Consider the following 11,897-nt stretch of genomic DNA (forward strand, 5'->3'; position numbering starts at 1 on the left):
TGAGTCAGTTCTTCGCATCAGGTGGCCAAAGTATTGGAGTTTCAGCTTCAACATCAGTCCTTCCAATGAATATTCAGGACTGATTTCCTTTAGGATGGACTGGTTGGATCTTCTTGCTGTCCAAGGGACTCTCAAGAGTCTTCTCCAACATCACAGTTGAAAAGCATCAATTCCTCAGCACTCAGCTTTCTTTGTAGTTCAACTCTGACATCCATATATGACTACTGGGAAAACCATAGCTTTGACTAGATGGATCTTTGCTGGCAAAGTAATGTCTCTGCTTTTGAATATGCTGTCTAGGTTTGTCATAACTTTTATTCCAAGGAGCAAGCATCTTTTAATTTCATGGCTGCAGTCACCATCTGAAGTGATTTTAGAGCCCCTCCCCCCCCCAAATAAAGTCTGTCACTGTTTCCCCATCTATTTGCTATGAAGTTATGGGACCAGGTGCCATAAACTTAGTTTTCTGAATGTTGAGTTTTAAGCCAATTTTTTCACTCTCCTCTTTCACTTGCATCGAGAGGCGCTTTATTTCTTCTTTGCTTTCTGCCATAAGGGTGGTGTCATCTGCATATCCGAGGTTATTGGTATTTCTCCTGGCAATCTTGATTCCAGCTTGTACTTCATCCAGCTCAGCATTTCTTATGATGTACTCTGCATATAAGTTAAATAAGCAGGGTGACAGTATACAGCCTCGATATACTCCTTTTCCTATTTGGAACCAGTTTGTTGTTCCATGTCCAATTCTAACTGTTGCTTCCTGACCTGCATACATATTTCTCAGGAGGCAGCTCAGGTGATCTGGTATTCCCAGCTCTTTAGGAATGTTCCAGAGTTGTTGTGGTTTACACAGTCAAAGGCTTTGGCATAGTCAATAAAGTGGAAGTAGATGTTTTTCTGGAACTCTCTTGCTTTTTTGATGATCCAACAGATGTTGGCAATTTGATCTCTGGTTTCTCTGCCTTTTCTAAATCCAGCTTGAACATCTGGAAGTTCACGGTTCATGTACTGTTGAAGCCTGGCTTGGAGAATTTTGAGCATTATTTGCCTAGCGCGTGAGATGAGTGCAATTGTGCGGTAGTTTGAGCACTTTTTGGCTTTGCCTTTCTTTGGAAGAGTCATATTTTCAGGCCCATTTATATTCCTGGGTCTTTTCATGCTTGTCTTTCCCCACTGGGCTTTAGAACTTCAGGAAGGAAACAGCTTTATCCAACACGTTCTGTTTTTTAAAATTTTGTCCTGCTCTTGGCAGTCCAAACTAATAATCAAAGTCACAACTTTTCCTAAGAATTAGTGCTTTTCAGGAATGGCTTCCTCTCACACTAGTATCCAAGCTCCACTGGACTTAATGCTCAGTTTGAGCTAACTCAAGTTTTGCTTTGAGAATTGTGGAGACTGCCACTCTGAACCAAAGTGCTTAAAAAAAATCATCTCTTATTTATCTTGTCACTCAGAAATTAATCATTTACATTTCAAGAGAGCCTTTCCAGTCCTAGCACAAAATAAAAATAAAAAAGATTGGCATTATGGTTTCTAAATACTCTCAGAGTTCTAAATACTCTCAAAAGTCCCAGTTGCTCGTGGCATCAGATCTTGATGATAACATTGAGGTTTCTCATGCCCTTTGACTCAGTTGATTGCAAAAGTCCTAATTCTGCCCTGTTCCACCCAGTTTCTTCCTAACTGAGGAGGAAGAAGCTCTCAGTTCAGAGTTTTGACCTGTATTTCTTTTTACGCTGGGGTTTTGCTGACTATTGTGCAGCCGAACTCATTTGGAGAGTGCTGCTGCTAACTCACTCTCTTCCTTCCAGATATTTTCAGGTGCAACCTGTGATCTTTGAGCTTCCGTTGGTCACAATTGTCAACACTTACCATGAAGCCTGTGTCAGGGAGAAAGTCCCCAGTTCTGTACCTCCTTGGGATTCTGACCGTGCTCCTCTGCCCGGACAGCTTACAAGGTGAGTAAAATAGCTGCGGATTCTCAGGTCCCAGAAAAGCAATTAGAAAAGTGTTCAATTAATGGCAAGAAGGTAGTTAAACCAATCAATTGCAAATATATTCATTCCATATTAGGAATTTAAAAAGTATGATCAAATTGAAATGTTTTATATTACTTTGTGGGAGGTATAATAACTTGTTTTACTAATGTCAATTTCAGTTAACAAATTGCTTTACCAATGTTATAATAAATTGTTTATTAACTTCTATTTTATTAATGGAACAACTGCATTCCCAAATATTTTCAAAATTTTTTTTAGTACTTTTATATGTATATTATTATTATTATGAGAGAAAGAGCTGTTTTGTATGAATTCCTAGGGGTCTGCTCTAATAAACAGATAATGAATTGTGGGAATAAAATGAACAGAAGGGGGAACATGGTCAACAGTATTGTAATAGCCTTGTATGATGACAGATGGTAACTAGATTATCATGGTGAGCATTTATAAAGGGCTTCCCTGCTGGTTCAGATGGTAAAGAATCTGCTTGCAATGCAGAAGATGCAAGTTCGATCCCTGGGTCGGGAAGATCCCCTGGAGAAGGAAATGGCAACCCACTCCAGTATTCTTGCCTGGGAAATCCCATGGACAGAGGAGCCTAGTGAACTACAGTCCATGGAGTCACAAAGAGTTGGACATGACTGAGCAATAGAACATGCATGCATTTTATGAGGTAAATAAATGTGTTGTACACCTAGATTGAACATAATATTGAGGTCGATTATGTTTTAATTAAAAAAAAGAATAAACTGCAAATAACATTACTTTTATAATTATACACTAAATATGAACTCACAAATGCTTGTAATTTCTTAATTTTTAAATTAGTTTATTACCCTCAGAGATAATTTTTTTTCTAATCCTTTGGCATATAATTACCATCTCTTAAGCAAATTTGAAATTGTAACTTTTACCACTAATTCTGAGAAAATTAACTAGAATCTTAAGTCATAAGTTATATGTGAAAAAGCTCTCTGTAATGACATTTTATACATGTAAAGTTTCATTTTTTGCAGTTTGGTAATGTTTATAAATTAATCAGCATTGAGAAGATTTGATAATACCTGTAGGACTCTATGGAGAAATGTGACTAGAGCATTTAGTTATGCTTTATATAAATACAATCTGTGCATTAAAGGTGATTTTTTAAATCAGAAAATGTGATTTCTTTTTTTCCTATTGATAACTTAAAATATGTACAAAGCTTCAAATACTTATTACTCAGATTCAGCAATTATCAACTCATGACCATTCTTGTTTTAACCATATCCACATCCATTTTGCCCAGTCTAAGCTATTTAGATGGAAATCTTGGATATTACTTCTGAATATTTTAGCATGTATCTCTAAAAGATAGGCATTCTTTCTTAAAAGCTATGATAAACCATTATCATACGTTAAATTAAGTAATAATTACATAATATCAAGTATCTAGTTTTCAAATTTTTCTGATTGTCTTATTTATAAATGTTTTTGTAACTTTTTATTCAAATTAGAATCCAAGTACGGTCTACACATCACAATTGATTCGTACTCCTCTTGAGTTTCTTTTAATGTATAGATCCTTTTTTTTTTCCTTATATGATTTTTCTTTTGTCTAAGTTAGTTTCTAAAGAGGATATGGTGGTATCATTATTTTGGAGGCTTCTTCTGCAAAAAGATGAAAATACTTGAGAGAAGGCTAAAAAAGTCAATATAGGATTATAAACTTCTTCAAGTGTTTGCCTAGGAATTGGACCTGATGATTTTTTTAAACTTATTTAGCAAATAATAGATTCTCTTTCATGTATGTGTGTGTCTCTGTGTGTGGTGTATTTATTCTACCAACCTTCCACGTTCATCTTTGAATTTCTATTTCTATTGGGTAAGTCAGTAAAGAAAGGCCATATATCATTGGTCAAGAAGTCTTGTGAGCTGTTCATTTATCTTTTGAATAAACTCCTTCCTTTTCATTTCCTTAATTCCTCCATTGTTTATGGAATTATGCCTTTAACCCAGCCTATTGTTTAAAACCTGTCATAATCTGATCCCAGCTTCATAGCCTACGTCTCACACTTCTCCCCTATGTGATTCTCTAGTCAAACTAGCCTATTAACCAACCATAAAGATTCCCATATGATTTGCTCCCTCTCATTCTTGTTAATTTCCCCTCAATATAAAATGCCTCATCAATGCAGCTAACTATCCAATTCCAAGTCCTGCTCCTAGAAGGCATTTTCCTGCCGTATTTAATGCATGGGATTCTCTCTCCCTCTTCTTATAATACATATTTTCTGCTTTCTTTTGACAAATACCATACTCTGCCTGCTATTTTGACATAATTATTTATATGCCATCCTCACTATATTAATGAGGCTCCAATGTGCTCCTTAATATTCTCCATGGAGTTTAGTGCAACAGTCTTATGTCTATTGTGTTAATAAAAATTTATTTCACGTGAGCCTCAGGAAGGGCTATACTTGAGCTCTAGACTTCCTGTATAGGTAACATCACCTTCTCACAAATATCTGTTTGGGAACTGCCCCTTTCAGAAGAACACTCTAAGTGTCTGTAGTGTGGGGAGATATAAAATGTGCTCCCTGCCCTCAAGATGCAAAAGGAGAATAAAGATCTGTCCATCTACATATCTATCTGTCAGCACAGATATGCACACACACATACCCCACAATATAACTGCCAAACCAGTGAGACAGAAAATAGAATGTCTTTAACAGATTTGAAGACTTGTACTTCATTGTGTGATTTATTTTCTTAGTCTTTCTATTTATACTTTATTGATTAGTCTGTTCCTTCATCTGTAAATGAGGATGAAAATGACACTCAAGTAAGGTTTTTTGTTTTTGTTTTTTTTAAGATTAAATGCGATGTTGTAAGTGAAGTGCTTAACACAGTGCTTAGGACATAGATAGATACACCTGTTATTGCTAACAAGAAATGTAGTTCAGAGAAACCAAAGATTGCTGTGTGCCAGAGTTGGTCAGGTACATTCACAAATGTGATAATGTGATTTGAAAGAAAAAAATATTTTTGGGTCATTTGGTCATTCAGAAAATGTGTATTTGGTCTTTGTCCAAGGTTCCTGGCTCACAGCTCCCAATATTCTGATGATATCCTAAGTAAAGATGATGAAAAAGTTGTCTAAGGAACTAATTTCAGAACCCCAACTAAAGATGGGTGCTCAAGTCGCTTCAGTCGTGTTTGACTCTTTGGATTGTAGCCTGCAAGGCTCCTTTTTTCCTGGGTTTCTCTAGGAAGGAATATTGGAGTGGGTTGCCATGCTCTCCTCCAGGGGGTCTTCCTGACCCAGGGATTGAACCCATGTCTCTTGTGTCTCCTGCATAGCAAGCGAATTCTTGACCACTGAATCATGAGTAAGCCCAAAGATGGGCACTGGTTGCTAATCATATGATTAGAGGGTTGGAATTATCAGTCTTACCCTCTGCCTCTGGTGAGGAGGCAGGGGCTGGAGGCTGAATCAGTTGCTAATGACCAATGTTTTTATTAGCCATGCCTATGTGATAAAGCCTCCATAAAACCCCCAAAACATGGGACTTAGAGAGCTTCTGGTTGGTGAATATGTAGAGGTGCAGGGAAACTGGCCTTTCTGGAGATGGCATGGAAGCTCTGTGCCCCTTTCACACACTTTGCCCTTTGCATCTCTTCCGTACGGCTGTTCCTGAGTTGTATCCTTTTACAATAAATCTGGTAAGTGAAATATTTCTCTGATTTCTGTGAGGTGCTCTAGAAAATTCAGTGAACCCAGGTTTACGCTATGGCTTTAATCTTTTATTTATAGAAAACACAAAATTATGAAAACTTTCCAAGTACTGATAAACCTAACATCTGTTTCTTAAAATTATGTGTGTTTACCAATATTTTAAAATTATTAGCTAAATCCTCCAAGGCTTTGTGAAATTTGATATAATGTCTTTGTATGGATTAATACTTATTTCATTATTGAAGTAATTTCAGAACACATTTTCTAACATTCTCTTCTATAAAAGGTGCAAAAACACAGAATACTCTTGGGATTGATGGTTACAGAGGTGGTAAGGTATTCTGGATTTGCACAGTCCCTACACGTTTTCACAGAACAATGTCTCGATCGATCACAAATGTTTCTTTAGTAACTTTAGTTAAAAAGAAAAAATAGACTGACTCTAAACTTTAATTACTGAAAGTCTTCCACTGTCCCCAAGTAGCCCATTCTCTTTGCTGAGGGCAGTGTATTGCCAAGACCATGGTCTGCGTGGAGCAGAACTGCACTGACTCAGTCCCTCCCTTGTGTGACCTTGAGAAAGTACTGTACTTCTCTGTGTTTCCTCATCTATGAAATGAAAATAATAGTAATGCCTACCTCATAGGGTTGTTTGGGAGAATAAGATGAGTTAATATTTGTTAAATGCTTCAAGTACTGCCTGACACTTTATAGTAAATGCTTATACACATAGTTTGCTAAATATTTAAACTTATTGAAAAAAATAGTTGTAAACAAGGTGAAGATCAGTTCTCTTTCCCTCAGATACGCTTATACATACCTCCTTTCCTTAATTCCCAGCCACATGGTAATAGAGGAGCACAATCCTTCTTTGGTGCTTCCTCCATAGCTCAGTTGGTAAAGAAACTGCCTGCAATGCTGGAGACCCGGGTTTGATCTTTGGGTTGGGACGATCTCCTGGAGAAGGAAATGGAAACCCACTCAGTATTCTTGCCTGGAGAATCCCATGGACAGAGAAGCCTGGCAGGCTACAATGCATGAAGTCATAAGAGTTGGACACGACTTAGGGACTAAACCACCACCACCACATTCCTTCTTTGTGAATTATTCCAATTATCTTATGGGCAATGAAATTGATTGGGAAGGATGAAAGTCTTTCAATAGATCAGTTTAGTTGAATGCTGCTTTGTTTAATGTGCTGCTTTGTTTAAACAACAACAAAAAAATCCTCTTCTCTCACCATTGAAGGTTGTAGTGCACCACCTGAAGTTAAACATGGACACTTTACATATATTGAAAGAGAAATATTTGGAACGGATGTGGTTGAGTATGAATGTCAGGAAGGATATACTCTTGTTGGAGAGGCTAGAATCTCCTGCACATTTTTCAATTGGTCACCACCGGCTCCTCAATGTAAAGGTAATCTAGGTTCTCTTATAGCACTAAGAGATAGAGCTACTGTAGAGTAATTCAGAAGTAACTCTGAGAGAATCTGTCCTCCCAGCCAGAGGTAGAGTTGTCATGAGCATGTGCTTGAGCCTGAGTGAGGTCCACTCAGATTTAATTCCCACATATCCAATAAATGGCACCCTCAAATTCTTATAGAGGCCAGAACTTTTCATGGGAGAGTTGACTGATGGGGTTGACCTCTTTATTGGGTAAGTGACTATTATGGCAGAATAAGGAAAATGTTCCTAAAGGTTATTTAAGTCATTTCACTCATAATAACTCCAGGAGCTGAGTTACTGGTGCTATTTTTTTTTTTACACAAGAGGAAACTGAGGCAAAAGAGAGGTCCCATAGGGCAGAAGTTAACAGCTCAGAACAAACCCTAGGCTCTCACTTTTTCTCTGCCACTGCAATTCTGTGATGTGGGGCAAGGCATTTAACTTCCCTGTGTCTCAGTTGCCTCGTCTCTAAGGTGGAGATAACCATAGGGCCTCCCTCACAGAGTTGCTGAAAGCTTACACTAAGTGATGTATATACGTGTTTGCACATAGGTGATTCCAGCCAGATCTCCATAAATACTTGCCAGTGTTGGTAGAAGTAGTAGTAATAGTAGGGTATCAGTAGCGTAGAAAAGAAAGGTAGAATTCAGCAATATTTTTATACTTTTTAAATGATATTATTGGTGTTAAAATGTGTTGTATTTGAGATAGCCACAAAGCTAAGAAAATGTGTCTTGATTACAGCTGTATGCCAAAAACCAGAAATATCAAATGGAAAGCTGTCTGTGGAGAAGGATCAATATGTCACCCCTGAAAATGTCACCATCACGTGTGACCCTGGCTATAGGATGGTTGGTTCCCAGAACATCTTTTGCTCAGAGAACAAATCTTGGAGTCCAGACGTGCCCAAGTGTGAGAAGGTGAGTAACAGCCAATGAATTTTATGTCATATGACACCTCAAAATAAATTAAAGGGAAATGGGATGGTTCATAAAATAGAAAAAGAAATAATATGTCCCAAAGGTCTATTTCAGTGGGGGGGGGGGTGAATTTATAAGGTGTCTATTGGCTCTTTCCACCTTACAGTAGGTCATCTCAGGTGTGTGAACAAGAGTCTTATTGACCATATATCTAGCCTTTGGTATTTCTTCCAATAAATTATGTGGTTTTGCTCCATTTCTGGTTGGTCAGCAGAACTGACATGCTAGTTGTTTTTTGGGGAGATTTCCTTTCTGCTTATACTTCCTCTATGCTTGGCACTGATGCTGATTATTATTTGAGAATAGACACAGACTGAAATCTCAGGGCAATATTTTTCTAGGATCCAAAGTATTTTTCTGGAGTTTCCTATCCATCATCGGTCCTGGGGTTCTTCATTTTCCAGTCTTCCTTATGCCATAAGATTTCCTGAAGAAGTGCACCCTTTACAAGGATGAGGAAAGTTTCTGAAATCATTCTTTTTGTTTCCTCTTTCAGGTACCTGCTGAACTTTGTGAGGCAGTCTTGAAAGGCCAAAAACTCCTAAAGTGTCTCCCGAATGCCTTGGAGGAAAAGGTGGCCCTGGAGTTATATAAATTGTCTCTGGAGATTGAAAAACTAGAGCAAGAAAAACGCAAAGAGGAAATTGCTTGAGGCTTTCTCTTGGATACATGCTCAGGAAAGAAGTTGCAGTATCAATATACTTCACTGTGCAGGAGAGTTCTTGCAACACTCACTAACTAACTTCTATAGTTATTTTTTACCTTACTAACTTCTATAGTTGTGCCTTTCTTATTCTTTGATTAGCTGTAGGATCTATAGTGATGCTTGTTCCTGATGCTGATAATTCATATCTTCTCTCTTTTTGCTTCCTGACCAGTCTGCCTTGAATTTATCAATTTTATTGATACATGTTTTATGGCTTAGAATGTGGCACTTCCATGTATTCTTGTAAAGACTGTGTGTTTTGCTGCTGAGTGGCACTCCTTATAAATATCAGTTAGATAAAGTTGGTTGCTAATATGGTTCCAGTCTTCTCTATCCTGGCTGATTTTCAGTCTATCTATTCTGTCAATGATTGGACAAAGGGGTATCAAAATTCTCTTTTTAGGTTTGTCAATTATTTCCTGCAGCTTTTAGTTTTTGCTTCAATATTTTAAAGTACTATTATTAGGGGCATAAATGTTTAGAATTTGTATCTTCTTGATAACTGACCCTGTTTTAATTATGTAATAAACTTTTTTATCTTTCATAATGTTCTTTGTTCTCAAATATATTCGAACATAATTTGGTTGACATTAATATAACCTATTACCTTTATTTTTCTGTAAATTTCTAGAATAAATTCTGAGAGCCAAAATGTATAAATTTCAGTAGCTACATTTAAAAAGTAAAAATAAACATTTGAAATCAGTTTCAATAATATATTTTATTTAACCCAAATTTTGAAATAGAGTCATTTTGATATGTAATCAATGTGAAAGTTATTAGCATTGCATTTAACATTCTTTTCTTCATACTACATCCTAAAAATCTAAAAATGCAGTATATATATATATATATATATATATATATATATATATATATACTGCATTTAAGTATAGATATATTTAAATTAAAGCACATCTAAATTTGAACTAGCCATATTTGAAATACTCAATAACCACATGTGGCTAATAACTATATTATACAGTGCAATTCCAGATTTTCCACAATGTGTATGTTAACAAGTATTAGTATACCTTGCAATCTGGAAGCTGTAAAGAAAAGTGCAGAGAATGAAGTGCCAGGTACAAGACATGAGGATGTTTCTCTATGGGTAAATTATACAATATTACAGAAATGCTAGTACTTGAAGTTAAGGAGTAATTGAAATTAAAAGAACTCAATATGCTAATTACTGCAGCTCTTAAAAATTCACATAGTAATGGTATGCTACTCAAACTTTAACTATTGAGTTCCTGATTTGGAAACCATTTATATAGTTGTTTACAAAAATGATCGTCTTTTATCCCAAGCCATACAGAATGGTGTTTTGTGCTATAGACACCAGTGCAGATTTGGGGAACTAGAGATGATATAGGACATATCTCAGGCTTCTGAAGGGTCCTGTGGGAGTGGAATGAGTCCACTGAGTGGACAGAAAGGAAAGAAAGCCTGAGGCTTTGAAAAGGAAGCCTGAGGCTTTGAAAAGGAAGCCTGAGGCCTGGGTTGGAGACTGCCCTTTTATGGCAGATGCAAAAAATGGCCACAGATGCTTCCTGTCCTTGTATCTACATCTTTAAGAATCCCTCCAATTTGAGGTAGAAGCTTTCTTCATCCTTTGAGTTTGGGCTACTTTGTCATTTGCTTTGGCCAATGGGACAGAAGTAACAAATATATTGTAAGCAGAACCTTGCAAATCACTTTGCGCATTAGGGTTCCCCTTGCTGCTGCTCTTGAAATCCTATGTCCACCATCATGTGAATAAGTCTAGGCTATCTTGCTGGCTGATGACAGATATATGCCCCTTCTTTGTCTCAGCTGATAGCAGATATGTGAGGCCATGGGAACTAGCCAGTCTCCAGTCAACTTGCCAACTGACTACAGATACCTAAGCTAGGCTAACAGAGACAAGCTGAGCTTGAACCATATCAGGAGGACTTCCCAGAAGAATGCTTGTTTATAAGTAGTTGCTTTAGGTAACTACATTTTGGAACTGTTTTGAAGCAAAAGCCAGTCAAAAAGCTCTTTTAATTAGCTTGCAGTTTGTAAAACTATGCCACAGAAAGGATTAGAGTTATCGGCGGTCGTGTCAGGTTATCCACACCAGGCATCTTGCAGGCAGGGCTTATTATACATGGGACAGATTCAGCTTACAAAGGATTGATCTAGATTTTGAAACATGAGATAATTCCTTTTTCGTTGTTTTGTTGAAGTGGACATTGGTCTGGCTTTTGTGGTAAAGGCAAAATGACAGAAACCTTGGAGGAAGAGACAGGTGTTCACCCAAAGCATTCTTTCCAACACATGGGAGTAAACCCTGACTTGAGTGCAGATGGAAAGTAAGTGTAACAGAGGCTTGTTCTCCTAATGCTGCTACAGACCATCTGACACCAAGAGCTGTTCTCTGTAATGGTGTGAGAGGAACACCATGAGCGACAGTGCAGACTTCTCCATGGTCCTAATGAATCAGGCCAAGCGAGGAAGCAGGAAACAGGAAGGCTTACAGAGACGCTACAGGCAATGCCCTCAAGAACAGTTGCTCTAGGCGAGGGTGCTGAGGGCGATAAGGATATATCTCAAAATAACAATTATATTTTGTCTTCTTCCAATTTATCTGAGAGAGAATCATGCAGTACATTTGTTGAATAACAAATAATTCTTTGGAGCAAGGTAGCCAAGGGTAGAGGAAATTGTTATCAGAAGAAGTCAGAGAGGATGTTTACTGTACTGACAACGGTTATGTATCTGAAACACAGGCCATCAGAAGGGACCAGAGTACCCAGCACAGTCTTGGAGGAAGAAATGAATCAGGAAACCAACATGATACCTTTAGAAAATGTTCAATCTAGGGATAAATTTAACCAAGGAAATGAAAAACCTAAGACGATAAGACTTGAGAAAATAATGAAAGACAAGACAAATAAATGGAAAGGTATATTGTGCTCATGGATTCAGTTCAGTTCAGTTCAGTTCAGTCGCTCAGTCGTGTCTGACTCTTTGAGACCCCATGAATCGCAGCACGCCAGGCCTCCCTGTCCATCACCATCT

General features: G+C 37.5%; 1 protein-coding gene across 1 annotated transcript; it reads left to right on the top strand.

Annotated features, from left to right (window-relative positions):
* Positions 1–1,537: 1,537 nt before the first annotated feature.
* LOC138416356 (apolipoprotein R-like) lies at positions 1,538–9,396 on the top strand. The gene is made up of 4 exons (XM_069545368.1): positions 1,538–1,958; positions 6,967–7,137; positions 7,911–8,086; positions 8,643–9,396. The coding sequence occupies exons 1-4, from the start codon at positions 1,874–1,876 to the stop codon at positions 8,796–8,798; spliced, it is 588 nt and encodes a 195-aa protein (XP_069401469.1). The 5' UTR covers positions 1,538–1,873; the 3' UTR covers positions 8,799–9,396.
* Positions 9,397–11,897: the final 2,501 nt, after the last annotated feature.

Source organism: Ovis canadensis, chromosome 12, assembly GCF_042477335.2.
Source record: "Ovis canadensis isolate MfBH-ARS-UI-01 breed Bighorn chromosome 12, ARS-UI_OviCan_v2, whole genome shotgun sequence".
NCBI lineage: Eukaryota > Metazoa > Chordata > Mammalia > Artiodactyla > Bovidae > Ovis > Ovis canadensis.